Source organism: Salarias fasciatus, chromosome 19 (genome assembly GCF_902148845.1).
Source record: "Salarias fasciatus chromosome 19, fSalaFa1.1, whole genome shotgun sequence".
NCBI classification, from domain to species: domain Eukaryota; kingdom Metazoa; phylum Chordata; class Actinopteri; order Blenniiformes; family Blenniidae; genus Salarias; species Salarias fasciatus.
Window position 1 is genome coordinate 11,764,591 of NC_043763.1, and position 18,377 is coordinate 11,782,967.

Below are 18,377 nucleotides of genomic sequence, written 5' to 3' on the forward strand. Positions count from 1 at the left end.
TGCACACTCATTAACACTATCCCAAGTATATCCGACGGCTGCATTGGACCCCGTGGAGGAGACGGTTCTGGCCCCAGAGTCATATGTTTACGAGTAATAATGAATGAGTAATGAAGTTAAAACTTTGTTGTAAACATCCTTCAATGTCGGGCTGTAGCCCTTAGTAACTTCTGTGCGTTCAAAACACAAGAAGTGCGTTTTGGTTTTGCTTGTTCTGATTGGCTTTAAGAACTGTCGATCAAATCCGCGTTTCAAGACACAGGCGCTTTCGTTTGAATTATGCGGGAAAATACTAGGGAAGCATGAATTTGATTGGCTGAGAGTACCTTCACATCGCATTCTGATTGGACCTTCCTTCCAAGTCACCCCAATAAGGGCGGAGCTGGGCTGGCTTGGCGGCCATATTGAATATTATCTGTTGACAGTTGTGTGTCAAGGTAGCTGAAAGATTTCCTTTCTGCGAACTTGTTCTTAAAGTCGAAACTTGCTGTGCGTTTAAGTTGAATTGGGACATATGTCCTGAATCTTTGAAGTCTTCATTGGAGCCGAGTCATGGATGAAGATGAACGGCGGAGGAAAATAGATGTTGGGAGAGCTAAGGTTAGTTGCTAACATTCAACGCTTGCTAACACTGGTGGCTAGCAGTTAGCAAACTCTTTTGTCACAGCGTTCGTTTGTCTGCTAACTACTCCCACCTCCTAAAAAAATATGTTGTGTTTCTCGTTGCTTAGAGTCCTTCTGCCCGGCCCATGGCAGGCACTCGGTGTGCAGCTTGCCGTGCGTTCATTATTGTTGAAACGTAGCTCACTGCAAAGTTATGTTTGTGGTGCAGGTGAAGTGATGAACTCATGCAGTCAAATGTAACTCACCAAAGTCACGTAAATGAAACCGTTAATTTTTCACCCCTGTCTTTTAATGTTTGTAAACACAGGGGCAACTTGGTAATTATTTTTGGACGATATCTTCGATATGGATTTACGCGTACTGTCTTTGAGCCAAGTGTTGTAGTGCAGGGGTCGACGATGTGTTGTTGGTGACGCATGATTTAATATTGCAAACTATCGCCCAACATTTACCGAAATGAATTACTTTTGTTGAGGTCTGATTATTAAAGTTATCTGTAAATACCCAGGTATGACTCAGTCTCAATTACATGTCCTAAACATGTATGTTTTTAAATTATTATTATTATTACAATTATTGTTATTTTTATTGTTATTACTCAGTGTTTTAAAGGTCACAGCAAAATATGCACCAGCTGCAGTTCCTCTTCAATACCATCCTACACTTTAGGGCTGGACAGGTCTATTATAGCACAGTCACAGTTCGAAAATAATAAATCACTATGTAGGGTCCCATTTTCAGACATATGTAGGTGTTTAATGTGACTTTTCTCTCTTTAAGTACTTGTCTAAACAAGTGATATTCAGCTGTGTTTGTGACTCTTGACAGCATGATAAATATATAGAAGTGAAGGATCAGGTTATGAAATGCATATGTAGGCTGAGCATTACTATATTCTGTAGCATCGAGTTGATATTATAGAAAACCAAAACTGCTGTTGTTACTTAAGGTGGAGGCCATATTAGTAATGGGTCAGTGCTGAACAATGACCTTCTCTGTGTTTGCAGAAAGCCACATTGTCTAACAACCACATTTAGAAGTGGGTCACATGTTCTCAGTAGTTAATTTATGTGATGACTGCACTTTGTCATCCACCCTCAACCCAGACTGTAGCTAATCCGTAAGATCAGGGTAATATAAAGCCATTTGTCATTTGCTGAATCTGAATTACCTGACACTGATATTCCTCATGACAGAAATCTTCCAACATACCTGGAAGCCAGTCGGTAAGTATACAGGGTGGTGACTATCATTGCAACTTAATGTTGTCAAGAGGTTGTTGGTGTGTGGGCCTTTTTCCCCCTCTCTGTCTGGTAATTGTTTTGTTTGTAATGATTGGGAAGTTTTCACTTGACTTACGGCTTTTCTGCATTATGGTGGGGTTGCTGTTGATCAAGCTTGCTCCTCTTCGAGTAATGATTTTATAATTTAAGCTGTCATTACTATAAATCATGAAATCATTTGTGTTCCAAATTTAAATGCTTGAAGTGGAAATTCACCTTCCATGCACTGTCATGCTGGTTGCAGGCCATCAGGTGGTGCAGTGTGCCCATGGGATTTAATGAGGTTGAATATGTTGTGCTTGTGTCTCACATGGATGATGTTGCTATGGTAATCCAGCACTGTCAGTTGCCCTCCCTGTGTTTGCTGCATCAAATAGCTCTGATTTCTCTCCCACATTGAAAGAAGTCCACATGTGTAGGAAATTCAGTTCACACATGGATGGATGAAAAAAAACCTGACCCACATTCAGCACAGCAGCATGCTATGACCCTGTCTTAGTGTTTGAGAACACAGTAGCAGGGTGCAGCAGCCAGTTGCATCTGATTTGTCTGTAAGCTCCAGCCAGTTAGTCAGACTCTCAGTGGAACAAAAGTGGCCTTGGGCTAAACACAGCTCATCTGGTCGTTTTTTCTGAGATGTGATGCATTTAGTAGCAGGCAGAGGCAGCGAAAGAGTGGTGAATGAAGGATGTGATGAGTTTTAAATGGAAAAATGAGTTTGGTACTCACACCAGTTTGAGGTGAGAAGCAATATTTGCTTTTAAAAACGGATGCCGCCCTGTGTCTGGAGTAAAAATGAATTATTGAGTTGTGAATAGATCCAATTCAAACCCTTTGTGTGGCTTAATGGCCATGCATGTGATGTGTTATCAAACATTACCACACGGCATTGTTGTCATGCATGTTTGTGACTCATCGCACAAAGCAACAAGTAGGTCTCCGGGGGCCTTGTAATCTCAAATTGAATTGAGCACGCACAATCTGATGCTGCTCTCCACACACACAGAGCTCTGTCTCCTCCTCTCCGCGTGGATACATCTCTCAGTCTCCACCCTCTCGCCTCAGTCTAGACAAATGCCATCCTCTCTATCCAGACTTTGTGGATCCCTCTGCTCTGCACGTTGGCTCTGGTGGCAAGTTTTAGGACGAGACCTCGGGCTGTGCTGCTGCTTGCAGGCTTCAAGATCTAAACTAGGAGAGGGGGACGGAACTGCCATGACGGGGAGGAATCGATAGATTTAACCACCAGCAAGACAGAGAGTCAACAGCTGACTGTGACAGAGACCTTCATGAAGCTCTCCATCAATATCTGACAATGTGAACCGCTGTAATCTGATTTAAGCTGCTTAAAGAAGAGCCAGGCTTGGAGACAGAAAGGCAGCAATATAAAGAGGAGTGTTTTTGAAAGAGAAACAGCTTGGATTAATTTACTGCTTATCAGACGATCTGGAAAGCAAGCTAAATCTTGAACTATGCTTTTTCTCTTATGGATATTTTTTCTCTGAACACCTCAGACTCAGATCCTTGGGTTTTATGCTTTTATGACTTTTAATTTGTTTTTAAAAGCTCCAATCCACATCTGTGTGTCTTTTTTTGCTTGTTAAAATGCCATTAATGAAGTGACAGATGTGTACTTTTATTTCTCTCTGTTTCTGGTCTGTTCAGAAGAGATTATTTCTAATCTGTGTCACAAAAGTCTGCACTGTCATGGGCTCTGGAGATTTGAGAATATATAGCGTCGTCACCTCATTTTGAACTTGGATACTATTTTTGATAGCTGGGCTTTTTTTTTTTTTTTTGAAGGACAACTGACTCATCAAAACAAGGACTTTCAATGCTTTTCTCCCTGCAAGCTGGACTAACAACTATTGTTTCACATTAATAATTTTGATGCTTTCCATGATTTCCACTGCTTTGAAACGATAACTCTGAACTTGAGTTTATTCTTGCTCTTGCTCCTCGAGCATCAGCATGCTGGTAGTGTGGTGGTGCTCTGTGGTCCTGACCTACGTGTCCATCTACCTGTCACTGTCCTTCCTGCGCAGCTTGCTAGTTACAGACAGAAGCGGGCGAAAGGCGACGGGGAGAGGGCGCCGAAAAAGACGCAGAAGAGGAAGGGCACGAATGTCTCGCAGAATGACAGCTCGCCGCAAGACTGCCACGTAGAAGCAGCTCCTCCCTCAGAGCTTGACCTCAAGACCACCCTCGAGGTATATTTGTGTTTACACAGGGACCGTCCATGCATTAGTTATTGAATTATGACAAAGACACTTGCATGGACCTTAAGAAAACCATTTGAAATGACACCACTGATTTAATCTCATTTAATTCCCACATGAGCGTACTATGCTTTAGTCACGGATCACATTAGACCTCCAGCATATGTCTAGTGTTGTTTGCACATTGTCAGCACCCTGGTCTTATAAACATACAGAAATGGGTCACTAGCCATCATGTTGCCTGTTGGCCATGTTGTCATAGCAACCCTGTCAGGATAAACTATAGCATTATTTATTGCTTGTTTTTTTTTTTTTTTTTTTTCCCTCAAAGGGAAAGTTTCGCAAAAATAAATGCAAATATTTTTGGGATGTGGTACTGATATTTTTGTTCACATAGTTACATTTCGATGTAAATAAAATACGTTTTAATCCTGCAGGGAGCTCAAAAACCAGAGGAATGTGAGGGTCATCAGAATGAAGAACAGAAGGATCAGCGCCTCACCCCAGAGCGAACTCCTTCCCCTGTAGAAAACTTGAGAGATGAGGAGCTGGCTGCACTCACTGACAGAGAGCAGCTCAAGGTATACACATTAAATTATTTGTACAACTATGTTGTATATCAGATTTTTTAATGGATGTCTGTGTATTATGGCCGTCTTTCATGCCCACGTTGAAGCAAACAATTTAAACACTTCTTTGTATGTAATATTGACTGATCTATGTGATGTGAGATTGCTGGCAGAGCTGGTTTTGTGTAGGCACCTGGCATTTTATTCCAGTCCTCTGCTGGCACACTGAAGTCAGTCGATCAGTTTTGTGTTTGACAGGACTGTACATGGATTTAGTTTGAATTTCGTGTCCTTTCTGTACACTGGCGTTGTATTTGAATAAGGACATTTGTGAATTTGAGTCGTATTAACAACCCATGGGGGATGTGACTTTCCCCTCTTCTGCATGACTGCTTGGCTGCTTCAGTCTGAAACTGCAGCACAGTTTTCCTTTAATATGAAGGTTTGTGTGCAGAGCAAGGAAGCTACAGGGTGTTTTCATGGTCTGAAAACATTTTGTTGTCTGCTTATTGTGAAGACACGTTTGGAACTAAGTGGGCTTAACCATAATGTGTTCTATGTTTAATTTAGATTTTTTTTTTTAAATTATTTTCTGATGTTTAATTTATAGAGTTTTCTTTTTTCCAACATGAAATCGTATTCTTTTTGATAATGGTTAACTTTTTAATGATTTGGAAAAAAAATGTTTAGAAATCAGTCTGGTTTTTGTTAGGCTGCAGACTGATTAGTTTTTTTCCCACAAAGATTTAATAAAATTGTCCCATCATGCTTTTTGTTATTCTTGCAGCAATTACAGCAGGCTGTGGAGAAGCGCAATGAAATAATTGCCAAACTCAGCTCCAACTTGCAAGAGGCACTGGCTAGTAGAGACCAGGTACAGCTGGAGGCGCAGTCACTTGCTGGACAGATTCAGGCTCTGCAGAGGCAACTCCACCAAGTATGTGCTGTTCAGTACCAATAAACATGTGGCACCACTCGGGATTCTTTCAAATTTAGCAAATGTATTTTAATAGCTTATGTACTATTGTGTCTGTATAATCCCAGCAATGTCTTTTCTCATAGACCAGTGAAGGATTTCAGCGGCTCAAAAGCCAAACGGGAGCAGAAGTTCAGCCACAGCTTGGACTTTCTTCCCAGGATGCAAGCACAAATCACAAGGATTCACTGCCAGAGGGCGCAGGAAGTGCAAGCCCTGTCTCTCAGTCAGGTGCTGGAAGTGTCGTCACTGAGGCAGATTCTGTCCTGCACACACTGAGAGCCGAGCTAGAAGAGGAAAGGAAGAACAGCCAACGCATATTTGCCCAACTAGCTGAAGAGATGGAGAAAAACCAACATGTGCTTTCTTTGCTAGAGAAGGAGAAGCAAGGGAGGGAAGAAGAGCGAAAAGAAAGAGAAGAAGAGCTACAAAGCCTCCAGACTGAGCTAAGCCAAATCCAGAATCAGTGCCTTGCAATGCAGCAGTGCAAAGAGGAAAAGGAGAAACTTAACAAGGAGGTGTTGGAGCTAAGGAGGAGACTTCAGGAGGAGCAAGACTCCATTAGCAAGTTCAGTGAGGAGGCTCTTAGTGCTGCCAGCCGTGCTATGAGTCATGAGGAAGAGGTGATGAGGCTCAAAGAAGAGCATAGAGCGGAGGTTCAGCGAGTCAGGCAGCTGTTGGATGAGAGGGAAATGGAACTTAAGTTCCGAGAAGAAGAGGTTATCAGTCTTAAGGCGTCCAAGAACAAGCAGAACCAAGCGACAGCTGGCTTCGGCTTCGATGGGACGATCGGCGTGGAAGAAGCTAATCGGCAAAGCGAACCCGATCAAGATGACATAGAGGCATCAATACCCGGTGATGTCCTGATGGAGCGTTACTTCTCGTCAGTTCCCATCGCACAGTCACAGTCGTCAGTGGGAAACGCCAGCTTTGAACACGGCAGTCAGCTGGACGTCTCAGCAGAACACAGGTCAGAAACAAGTCAAACCTGTATTTTGTGCAGATGTTATTTTGCAGCCTGGTAATTAAATCCCTGACACTGACTTTGTGCCCGTCTTTACAGTTTTGAGCTGAACAGTGACGTGTTCGGAGACCAGCCCCTGTTGTCAATTTCAAATCGTGTCCATGAAGAAGAAAACGACAGCATCTTGGATCCACATTACTTTGTCCCTGCTGCTGATGAGTCCATTAGCGAGTCCCCGTCCCCGTATCCTCACAACTTCACCCCCGGTGAAATGGAGATCAGTAACAACTCAGAGCAGCGGCGTGAGGGGGCCGAATTGGAAAAAGAACTGTTGATTCAGCAGTGTGAAGAGCTGCGAGATGAGCTGGCTCTGAAAGAGCGGGACCTGAATGTGCTGAAGGAGGAAGTCATTAAAAGTGCTGAAGAGCTGGAGGAGGCAAGGAACAGGTAAAGTATTTATTTATATATTGATGTGTTTTGTTTTGCTGGCTAACCCCAATGACATATTTTTAGTTTTGTCATTTCAATTCTGAAATGCTTTATTTTGTGTATTTAATGTAGCTTTAATGGAGCTCCCTTTGATTTCTTGTTTTTGTCCTTCAACCCTTTCCTGGAGCAGCTGTCAAAATCGAAAAAAAATTGCAACTTAACATTTTTAATTTTAAGTCAGTCAAAAAGCGTGACCGTATTTTAGAGAATCCCTGGATGAGAGCAATTTAAATAATCAAACAGGTATTTCCCTCTGGGTAATGTATTGATGTGTCATGCAGAATAAGTTGTTCTCCTTTATCTGTGTATTCAGGTGGTCTCAAGTGACAGAGGAGCTCAGGCAAGCTCTGTGGGAGCTCGAAGAGGAAAAAGCAAAGAGGAGTTTGGAGGAGACGAGCGTGAAAGCCGCAGAACAAGACAACCTTAAGAACAAACCTGGTGCCTTATTGGAGGGAAAAGAACAGGAGAATATACTTATGCTGACAGGAGAAGTCGATGAAACTTCCCTGCTTGTGCCTGCCACGTTTTCATCGGAGGAAGAAGAGAAACTGTTGAATGAGCAGGAGAAAGAGACTCTCTCTTCTCAACAAGAGCAGCAGGAGCTGCTGGAATATTCTCCGCAGGAGATAAAGCAGGCTGCGGTTTCTGCCAAAGAGAGCCCAAAATTATTCAGAGATGACAACCAGTTGCAAACACTACAGGTACACAGTGATATTAAGCCGCTTTGCCAAACAAGCTTTTTGAAATCAGAAATGCTGGACTTAAAATGGAAGCTCACATTCATAGGAAAAAACATGTTACATAAAAGGATTAACCCTTTCCTTTTCTTTCATTTTTCTAGGTCCACTGTGAGCATCTTCTGTCAGAGCTTGAGAAAACAAAAGCGGAACATAAAACTACATCGAATCTGTTGAATAAAAAGACAGCTGAGCAGGACACGGTATTGAAGGAGCTCGATGCTACACGTGGGCAGATTCAAAATGTCCAAACAGAAGTTGAGCGGCTGGAGGAAGAACTGCGACACAGCCGTGAGAGGCTAGAGAGTGCTGAAAAGGAGAAAATTGAGCTGGAATCTCAGATTTCCTGTCTGAGACAAAACCTGGCCAGTCTGGAGGAGGACCACGCTCGGTCTCTGCAAGAGAGGGAGGAGCACAGGAAAAAGGAAGAAGAGATGGACAGGCAGATAAAGCAGATAGAGCAAGTCCTGGAAGAGGAGCTTGAACAATTTGAGAATATTTTGAAAGAAAAAGATGTTGAGGTATGTTAATGTTTTTTTTTCTCCTCTCTCTTTTCTGTGTGATTTTCAATTGTTGTGATGAGTCTGAAACTCCCAAATCATAATTACAGCTGGCCGAACAGAAGGAGAAATGGGAGTATGAGCGGCAGGAGAAGGAGAAAGAGCTCGTCGACGTGAGACGTCTTTTAGAAGCTCAAATGAAGGAGAGGGAAAACGAGAAGGCGGCTCTGATGGAGAAACAGGCCCTGACTGTACAGGAGGAGACGGAAAGGCTGAAGACGGCTCACCTACAGGAGATAAAAGACATGACAGAGAAACATCAGCAAGAGGTGGAATTTACAAATTGCACTGAAGTGTTTTGCATGATTTAATATGCAGTGTCATGTAATTGATTAGTTTTCATCGTGTGTTTTATACTTACATCAAGGTTTCAGAGTTGAAAGCTCATCTGGGGGAAGAACTTCTGAAGCAGCAGGCCATTATGGAGGAAGAACAAAAGCAACAGCTCTGCCTAATCAAACAGGTACAATACAATACATCTCCAGTGTTTCTCACTACAGTTGAAGTTCTTGCTTAATTTACCCTGTTAAAGAAAACCTCTCAAGTTTTTTTCCCTCTACGCTGCTCTCAGGTAACTGAACGAGAGCATGAGAGGATGGTGTCAGAGCTGAATGACAAACACAACGAGGAGCTCAGTCAGCTGAGGACCGAGGTGACACTAGAGCTGAGGGAAAGCTTGGAGGCGGCTCACCAGGCTGAACTGCAGCAAGCTCAGGTAAATTAAATACAAACTCGTCCTCGGCAACATCGGTTTGTCTCTTTACTGGCCGGTTTTTCTCTTTCATAATATTGTAAAATGTTATCTGTTGCCATCTAATTTATTTAGCTTGTGTATATACAGCAACAACAATTTTATCAGCATGTGGTTTATTTCCTTTAGGCTCAAAAGAACTTGGAGCTTGAAGCTCTGCGCCTGAGTATGACCGCAATCCAAGAAGCACAGCAGCTGGAGCTGTCTGATGTGACGAAGCTCCAGACCTCCGTGAATGAAACATGGACCCAGGAGATGGAACAACTTCAGGCCAACCATAAATCAGAGCTTGAACAGATCAAACAGCAGAACCAGGAGCAGCATGACAGGCTGATTGAAAAGCATCGTCAAGAAATAGGTCGGTGCAGAGAGTTTATTTGAACATTTAGTGTTATTTTCCCACACAGAATGCTTGGCTTATACGTTTGGTATGACCTAATGACTGACTGTAAATGTTTCACATATCATGAATAAAAGTAGAACATGTACAGTTGTTGTATCTGGTAAATATCTCTTTATTTTTCTGCATGTTCAGATGAGTTGAAGCAGCAGTTGGAGACTCGGGTTGCGCAGGAGAGAGCCTCGTTGGGTGAAATTCAGGCCAAAGAGGTAGAGGTGAAGCCTTTTTGCAAAGCCATATTTTCAGGTTTTTTGCACAAGTACCTTTTTTTTTCTTTTAATACAACTTTCTGAAAATTCCTGTTTGTCTTTTTTCTTTCAGACTCTCAGTACACAATGGCAAAGTAAAGCTGAGAAGACACAAACAGTACTCACAAGCACACAGGCCTCTCTCACTGAGACAAGCGGTGCTTTAACTGAAGCACAGTCAGAGCTGCAGAAAACTCAGGCCAGACTGGAGGACCTGCAAGAGGAGCTGAAACGAGCCTGGGCGGACAAAGTTGCTGCTACATGTAGGTTGCATCCCTAAACTGCAATTTTAATGAGACCAATTACTGATCTCTTTCCACTGGATTAAAATATCTCAGTAATAAATAACCACACTGACCGCACAACTGAACCCACAGCATCCTTGGAACACTTTTATTTTTCTTTCAATTTCAGTCTCTGGATTTGAATGCACATTTGTATGTGATTTCACAATTTTTTTCATTTATTGAATGCTTTCTTTCCTCTCAGGTTCTTTAGAGGACTTGGTTTGTAATCATAACACTGTGCTGAAGGAGAAGGACGAGCAAGTCCAACAACTACAGGAGAAAGAACATCAATTGGAGCAAGAGGTTACTTCTCTATTTCATCTAAATCACTTAAATTTGAAGATATTTCCTGTATCAAATCACAGCATAAGCATCTACTGATATCAAAAATTGTTTTTTTTTTTTTTTGATGGTGGTCATGTTTCCTCTTTGGCCAGGTTTTGCGCCTCCAGGAGGAGATTTCGTCACAAAAGCAGAGCTCAGAATTAGAAATAGGTCAGCTGTGGACCCAGCTGGAGAGCATGAGAGCAAGTCGACAAGAGTTGGGAGGTAGGCTTCAACGCACCTTTCTAATAGCTGCTTTTGTGGAATTGATTTAGCTCCGTTAGCTACAAATCATGGCTTAGAATCTTTATTTTTAAAGGAAATGACTCTTGTTTATTTTAACATTGTCTTGTCTTTGTCCATTCTGTTGTCCTCCAGAGCTTAAAGAGCAGCTTATTGCCCGCTCGTCTCGTGTTGATGACATAGAACGCCTGAAATCTGAGTTTAACGAACAAAAGCGAGAAATTAAAGAGCAGAACGAGGCTGAACTGGAAAGCCTGAGGAGGTACGAGAGCACAAACTGGCTCTTTAAATCTCGCATCCCGGTCCTGTCATCACTGGCATGATTATGAAAAGTACACATACAAAAATAACACCACCAGAAAACAAGCAGATGGCGCTTTGCACTTATGCACATCCAAGTCAGCAGCCCCCAGGACTTCAACAGAATGACCGTTAACTCAGACAGAATAAGGTCACACATATGTAATACACGGTGATATTGAAGTTATCTGGAAAAAAGAAACATCAGCAGTCACTGATTGCTTATAAATTTGAATAAACCCAGGCAGGGTGAATATTAACATTGTAAAAACAAAACTTATTGTATATTAAATGCAGTGATACTGACCTCAGTCTGTTGTTATGACGTTCTTTCTCCAAAGCAATCATGTTTTCCCTCCAAACTCCTGCAGGTATTTCGAGAAGCGGTTGTGTGTAGCCGAGGAGAGCTACAGAGAGGAAATTGCTCTGCTGCAGCTGAGGCTGGTTGAAGGTGCCTTGGAGGAATCGCTGGTAAAAACCACAGATGAAAGGTACGTGTGTTAGTCTGCGTGTGAAATAGGATTCATGAGTTGTAGTCTACAATTGATGCCTTTGGCTTCTGTTTCAGTACAATGTCTCAAATTCACGATATGGAGGAAAAATTGGATCATTCAGCTGTTGAGCATGAAATACCAGAGGTGAGATACGTATTATTGTAGATGAGTGGCTTCCTTTTTAAATTGAATTTACTTCTTTGCTAAAATTTGAGTCCTATTTTATTTTTGATACAGGAAATGTTTGACACTTTGAGGCTTCAGCTGGAGGAGAGACATGCCAACGACATTTCCAGTCTGCAGTCGTCTTTGACGCTTTCCTTTAAGGAGGAACTCCGACAGGTAACCTGCTGAAGCATTGATCACCTCCTCACTGTTTAGATTCTTCACATTTTACAGGAAAAAAATGAGAAGCAAACATGAATGGCTGCTCATGGTGCAGAATATCTTCTCTATCGTGACTTGTTTTGTGTTACTGGTCCATCAGGCGCGCTCAGACCTCACCGACCGTTACTATGAGGAGCTGCAGGAGATGAAGACGCGTCACGCCCTGGACCTAGAGCAGCTCAGAGCCAAACTTTCTGATGGGCATTTAAGAGGTGTGGAGCCCAGATCTTTTTTTTTTTTTTTAAATGACAAGTTTTTCATTTGGTGTTTAGAAGTCGTGAATTGACAATTGTTTTTATTGTCATAGATCTCACCAGAGTCCGTTTAGAGACAGCACAGCACGTAGAGGTGAGAAGATATTCAATATTTGGAGTGAATTTAGAAGAAAAATAATCAATATAACGTAATACCTTGTGACTTTTTCTTTTTTTTGGATCAGGCTGAGGTTGAACAAAGGATATGGTGTCATGTGGAACAGATGCAGACAGCGGTAACTACCATCCACACTCTGGAGAGCAGACTGGCTGCCTTAACTAAACAGCATGATGCCGAAATACAGAACACGAAGAAGGTGAAAAAATAATCAAACAACCTAAAGCAGAGATTTGACAATACAGTGTGGTTTGGGCAAATCGTGTTATTTAATGCATTCCCTGTTACTGCCTGCAGCTGAAACAGGACTTTGCTGAGGAGGTTATCCATCTTGAGGAAGCTCTGAAACAAGAGAAGGAGACAATGCAGCAAGACATGAAGAGACTGAGGGAGAGGCATGAGACCGAGATGTCTGCCTTGCAGTCAGACCTCCACCAGGAGATGGAGAAAGAGAAGGCACTTCTTGAAAAAGCTCTTTCTCAGGAAAGAGAAAAGCTAAACTCTCTGCAGGCGACGCTGGACAATGGCAACAGTAAGTCAACAAGGCTCCTTTAGATTGTCAGATATGTTTGGGGTGGTTTGCCATCAGTTTGTTATATTTTTATTTTTAGAAATGAAGGAGCTCACTGCTGTGCTCCAGCAGCAAGGAGAGGAGCGGCTACATGAAGCACAAGAGAGGTGAGACCTGAATCAGAAACCATAAAATGAACGTTCCAGCTGGAGGTGATCCTGTTAAGTCCATTTTGCAGTATTAGTTTAGTTTTTAAGATTTCGTTTCATATTACCTTCAGGATTTTTTATTTTTTTTAATTTTAAACTGAAATCCTGGAGAACAAATGTTGATTACAGTGTTTTCAGTGTTACTACTGCATTGATCCAAACATATACAGACCCATCAACACCTCACTTACACAATATGCACATCTGTAGGAAAAGAAATTTTTGGGACCGTCTACAGGAGAAAAATCCGGCCTTGTATGTAGTATTTCTAATCCTAAAGATCAAAATCCACTTGTTCAAATTTCAAAGTACTCACCTTTTCCTTTTCAGTAATATATATATGAGCAGTCCTCCCAGGTTTTGTGACCTGTCCTGTGGTGACTAAAATTTAAGTTTCTGTGATACTGTGGGCTAAGTATGGCCTGATCTAGCCTTCTGAAAACAGTTTTTCACAGTTTTGTGTACTTTGATTTTGCCTGTTCAGGTTCCAAGAGGAGAAAAAAGCACTGGAGCAGCATTTGGTCAAAAGATTTGAACTGTCTGTAATAGAGCAAGAAAATAAGCACAAAGCAGAGATGGAACATGAGAGAGAGGCACTGCTGCTCAAACACTCCCAAGAAATGAACACACTCGATGCCAAACACAAAGCACAGCTAGACACACTCGGTGCCAGTCACAGAGATCAGCTTGCAGCTATGACTGTTGCGCTTGAATCCAAGCACAACGCCGACCTTGTTGCCTTGGAAGCAGCCCTCAACGCCAAACGAAAGCAAGACCTTGAAAGTCTGGAGGCCGTTTTCCAGGAGACCAATCGGACTCGGTTGGAGGCTTTAGAAGCAGAACTGACGCACAAACACCAGAAAGAGAGGGATGAACTTGAAAAGAGGATGCTGGGAAATATGGACACGTTGGAGGCCACATACCTGAAAGAAGTGCAAGTAAGACACAAACCTTGAAGTATAAAAGAGTCTTAATATCATGAAGTGATTTACAAAAAGCTTTCAAACTATGTATTTCGTTTAAAGTGATTACTTTCCCAGTTTGTATATATATTTCCTGATGTCTTTTCTATTTAAATCTAAGACGCTACGCGATGAGCTGGCTCAGCTTGAAGAGAGGCATCGTCAGGACCTGACTCACTGTAATTCCGAGCACAAACAAGTAACAGAGCGTCTCCGAGAGGACCTGAGAAAAGAGCTGGCTCAGATACACATGGAGAAGTTCAAAGCCATGGCTGCAGAGCTCAAGCATGTCCACACGGTAAGAAAAACAGTTGGTTTGCAGAGCGCAAAGAAATGATTCAGTTAATCAAGCAGAAATACAACATGACAGCGGATGTTCACCGTGTACTTTCTGGATTTGTTCTTGCAGACTGAGCTCGCTGCTCTTCGAGAGGCCTTAGATAATGAACACTGCAAGGCCTTGGAAACACTGAAACAACAGGTACGCAACATGTGGAAGTGTAACGCCACAGCTTGTAGTGATTCATATTTAAAGCATTTGTTTTCATATCACCACAACCTGAGCACATATCTGAGCAGCACAGTTTTGACAGTGATAGACGTCCTTCCTGAGGGTTGAGATTTGTGTCGATGGATTGAAAAGATATGTCGTCTGTGCTAAGATTTTAGTTCCTCATCATGGTGTTTTTACATCCTGCTCTCTTCCTCAGGTGTTAACCTTGGAGCAGGACCACAGCACTGCTCTGCAGGAGCTCTCGCTCACCTCCACAGCTGAAAAGGAGAAACTCATTAAACAGCATCAGCTCCAGCTGCAGGTATGAGTTTAATACATGAACAAGCATCACATTGCCTCAGTCCATGTGATCTTTTTTTTTTTTTTTTTTTGTCTATTACAGGGTGAGTGAACATCCCATGCTTTAAACTGCAAGTTGCTTTTAATGGTTGCAACTCAGTTCTTGTCTCAGTGACTCTTAGAGCCCATTAGAAGGGGGATTACACTGAGTCATTGTTCATCCTTTATAATGGCATGCCTGTGTGTTGAGGCACAGTATTTATTTGGATTTTCTCCCGAGAAGCACTAAAATTGTGAGCATTCCACCGACCGCACGCTGCGGTATTAAAGCAATCCTCATTTCTGCTGCAGGAACTGAAGGGCATATCTGCCCGGGAGTTGGAAGCTTGTCGCAGGGAGCTCGAGGAGGAGTCGTCAAGGCAAAGGCAGCACTTTGTCGAAGAGGTGGAGCTCCTCAAAGTCCAATCAGAGGAGCGTCTGCAGGACAGAATTAATCAGCTTAAGGTAAACAAACACACGTTAGTAAAAGATAAAGAAGAATGCTTAATGGAATAATGGCAATGAGATAAAACATAAATTGATACTAATGAGTTATGTGATTATAGTTAGTTCTGTTGTCTGATTTTTGAAGTTGGGCATTTGACTTTAACTAGAGTTTTTTTTTTTTTTTTGGTGAGATTATGTAATAGCAGTGGATTATTGAGAGCTGTGTGTGTATGTGTGTGAGGGTTGGCATTGCCCTCTCTAAGCTCCAGCTGCACCAGTTCATTCCTAGGATAGCTTTTTTTTTTTTTTTTTCCCCTTTGGCCCCTGTCCCACTGGAGCTTTATTCAAACCCACTTTTCTCATAATCCCAGCATCATATATGTAGAAGTGTTCACGTCCGTCTGTCTCTGTTCTCTCGATCTGCGTGCCGCTGGGTCATGCATGTATTTGTGTTGCTGCCGCCATCTGAACAGTGGCTAAATGGGATGGATCTAAGCTTTTTATCCTCTGATGCAGAAGGTTTTAAGCTTGAAGGTGATTTTATTTTTCAGACATTTAGCTTTTGACCAGCTGAAATGTGGAAGCCAGCTTGTAAGCTAGTGAAACGCTGCGAAAGATCTGATGGATGACTGAACCTACGGCGTGTGCCAGCTTGTTTTTTTTTTTAAGGTCGTCAACGTCTTTTCTTTTGTCTTCCCATCATCACTGCTTTCTTTGAAGACCGAGTCTGAAGAGCAGAAGGAGGCGGAGCTTGAACGCCTGAGGCGGAGCTTCAGGCTGGAACAGGAGGAAAAGGAGCAGAGCTACACCGTCAAAATGAGCCAGCTCACTGCCCAGCTGCAGCAACTGGATGCTGTGGTGGCCCAGGTACCAGAGCAAGCAATGTGTTTGTGGAGTTATTCTCTGGAAAAAAAAAAAAAAAAAAAGATTGCCGTCACCTGCTGCATTAGTTGCTAGAAAAGAATCCTGGAAAAAGGATGTTTATTTAGCTAAATGCTTGTTAAATAATGAAAGTGATGGGTATTTATTTATTTTAAAGATTCATTAAGGAGTTTGCACGTTTTATGCGAAACAGCGGCCCCTGCAGGCCTTGGGCGTAACGCAGCTTAGTGAAACACTCGTGCCTGTGGCTCGCGTGCACTGAAGAGGGGGAAACTCCTTCCTCGCTCTTTTAGTAGCGCTCAAGTAAGATTTAAGTTTGTTTTACCTGGTGGAGTCTGTGCTGGAGTTGTGGCAGTGCTAGAAGCCAGTCTTTTCTTACTTTCTGGAAGATCCTACTCAGTTGTTGCTCACTAAGCATCTGGTGGAGTAATGGCGGACAAAACGAAACTTAAGGATATCAGGTCAGCGGGAGCGTGCATTACATCACATTCTCTCAAATTCTCCCCCAAAAAATTCTGGTGCCGGACCGACACTGCAACTTTCAAGTGACAATTTAGCGCTGTTAGCGGTACTTGCAATGAATATGTCAGGGCACATTGTACACATCATTAAACATGTGTAACATATTTATGGTGTAAAATAAGTATTTTTAAAGTTGAAAAACTCCTTAATGCACCTTTAAGACTAGATTCCTCCTTTCCCCTTTCCCCTAAAATGCTCTGATTTTCAAATATATTGTATCGATCGGTTGCTCTGTTATATTGTACTTCATGTCAATAATTGGATAGAAAGATGCAGTATCATGATTGTTAGTGCTTTTAAGCAAACTTAAATATGTACTTAACACTCACTCCTGCTGGAGAAAGTATAATGGCTGTTAAAAGGCAGCTGTTGCAGTAGATTAATTTCATCAGCATGCAGCCTCCATCGGTTTTCACGCCGATGCTGTAAATAATCAACCCGTATAAATGCTTATATATTGCAGTTTCTATGGCATCTGTCCAGCTTCAATATTTAGTGAGATAACGCACATTCACTCCGTATGTCCCCACGAGGTTAGCGAGGAGAGCTTATGAGGGGTTGGGAGGTTACTGTTGTCATGGCGACTTCATTGTTTAGTTGAGGCAGGTGGCTGAGAGGAGACGCGTTTAGGCAGACGCGGGAGGGAGAGGGAAAATGAGAGGGAAGACATGGTGAAAGGAGAGGGACAGAATGAGGAGGAAAGGGTGAGAGCGACTACAGATGTGGAATAAATCTCGTACAATTCCTGCTCTTGTTTATGTGGCAGTAATTCCTGGAGTTGGCTTTCAACACTGCTGCACTGAATTGGTTTTAAGCTGCTGCCAAAGATGCTCGGTGATTACAGTCAGTGTGTTTCTGAGAGATTTAGAACGGTTTTGAAAGAAGAGTGGATTTCGTGTGTGCATGTTTGTTTTTTTTCACACAGGATGCATATGTTTTCGGCTATAACTTCTGGATAACTTTGTAGTTGTTGGATTTTTGAGTTCTTATTTAACTTTTTTTTTTGTTTTGTTTTTTTCCCCCAGCTGCGATCTGAAGTCGGGTGTCTGCAGGGAGAGTTGGAAGGTAAACGGGCAGAAATGGAAACCCTGGACACCCTCCTTCAACGAAGGGAGCGGGAGAGCCAGGAGGGCGGAAACCTTCTCAAGATGCTCACCGACGACTTGCAGACTGCCAAAGAGGATGTGTACGTGATATCATCTACACCAGCTTGCACTGATTGCGTATTACTAATAATTTAGTTTTGTGGAGCGAGTTTTCAGTTGCCAATTTTTAATCAGTGACTTAACACTTGCTAATATCCTGGTGCTCATAAATACTTCACATATTGCTTATTGTATTTTACAAGGAAAATTGTTGTCTGATTCATCATTTTAACTTTCAATTTATTTCCTAATTCTCATGAAGCACTTTTAACTGTCTTGTCAAGTGGTGCTGTAAAAGCAAATGTAGCTTGCTGGTGGATGACTGACACAGAAAAACAACCTGTTCATAACAATCATTAGTTTTTTTTGCATTTATTTGTTTTATTTGCATTTTCTGGCACATGACACTCGGTGGCCTTAGTGTGTGAGTAGATATAAATCTGTTGTGTCTCTGTTCTCCTAGACACAGACTACACCTCGCAAATGACAAACTGAAAAAGGTGCTAATCGAGATGCTGCACAGCATCATAGCCACAGAAGAACTGATTGGACAAAAAATAAGTGCCAGAGCCAAAACCTCGGACGAGAAACTGATCCAACAGAGAGCCTCTGCTGGAAACAAAGATGCCAAAGAATCAGG

General features: G+C 42.3%; 1 protein-coding gene across 5 annotated transcripts in view; it reads left to right on the forward strand.

Moving 5' to 3' along the window:
* Window positions 1–401: 401 nt before the first annotated feature.
* Window positions 402–18,377, forward strand: part of pcnt (pericentrin) — a 31,842-nt gene continuing 13,866 nt past the window's right edge. For 2 of the 5 annotated variants that reach the window (XM_030116427.1, XM_030116429.1), the window contains exons 1-34: window positions 406–600; window positions 1,821–1,850; window positions 3,953–4,117; window positions 4,564–4,707; window positions 5,483–5,632; window positions 5,758–6,641; window positions 6,735–7,082; window positions 7,438–7,825; window positions 7,966–8,382; window positions 8,472–8,690; window positions 8,789–8,884; window positions 8,993–9,136; window positions 9,302–9,530; window positions 9,708–9,787; window positions 9,894–10,083; window positions 10,310–10,410; window positions 10,545–10,656; window positions 10,810–10,936; window positions 11,346–11,465; window positions 11,543–11,612; window positions 11,706–11,810; window positions 11,956–12,067; window positions 12,163–12,203; window positions 12,295–12,426; window positions 12,525–12,759; window positions 12,839–12,905; window positions 13,432–13,885; window positions 14,031–14,207; window positions 14,319–14,390; window positions 14,620–14,724; window positions 15,054–15,206; window positions 15,909–16,055; window positions 17,618–17,778; window positions 18,201–18,376. In XM_030116427.1, the coding sequence (XP_029972287.1) occupies window positions 553–600; window positions 1,821–1,850; window positions 3,953–4,117; window positions 4,564–4,707; window positions 5,483–5,632; window positions 5,758–6,641; window positions 6,735–7,082; window positions 7,438–7,825; window positions 7,966–8,382; window positions 8,472–8,690; window positions 8,789–8,884; window positions 8,993–9,136; window positions 9,302–9,530; window positions 9,708–9,787; window positions 9,894–10,083; window positions 10,310–10,410; window positions 10,545–10,656; window positions 10,810–10,936; window positions 11,346–11,465; window positions 11,543–11,612; window positions 11,706–11,810; window positions 11,956–12,067; window positions 12,163–12,203; window positions 12,295–12,426; window positions 12,525–12,759; window positions 12,839–12,905; window positions 13,432–13,885; window positions 14,031–14,207; window positions 14,319–14,390; window positions 14,620–14,724; window positions 15,054–15,206; window positions 15,909–16,055; window positions 17,618–17,778; window positions 18,201–18,376 (6,199 nt within the window). In that variant the 5' untranslated portion in view covers window positions 406–552. Of the gene's footprint in view, window positions 601–1,820; window positions 1,851–3,952; window positions 4,118–4,563; window positions 4,708–5,482; window positions 5,633–5,757; window positions 6,642–6,734; window positions 7,083–7,437; window positions 7,826–7,965; window positions 8,383–8,471; window positions 8,691–8,788; window positions 8,885–8,992; window positions 9,137–9,301; window positions 9,531–9,707; window positions 9,788–9,893; window positions 10,084–10,309; window positions 10,411–10,544; window positions 10,657–10,809; window positions 10,937–11,345; window positions 11,466–11,542; window positions 11,613–11,705; window positions 11,811–11,955; window positions 12,068–12,162; window positions 12,204–12,294; window positions 12,427–12,524; window positions 12,760–12,838; window positions 12,906–13,431; window positions 13,886–14,030; window positions 14,208–14,318; window positions 14,391–14,619; window positions 14,725–15,053; window positions 15,207–15,908; window positions 16,056–17,617; window positions 17,779–18,200; window position 18,377 lie in introns of all 5 variants that reach the window. The other 3 variants (XM_030116430.1, XM_030116431.1, XM_030116428.1) reach the window with 2 other exon arrangements.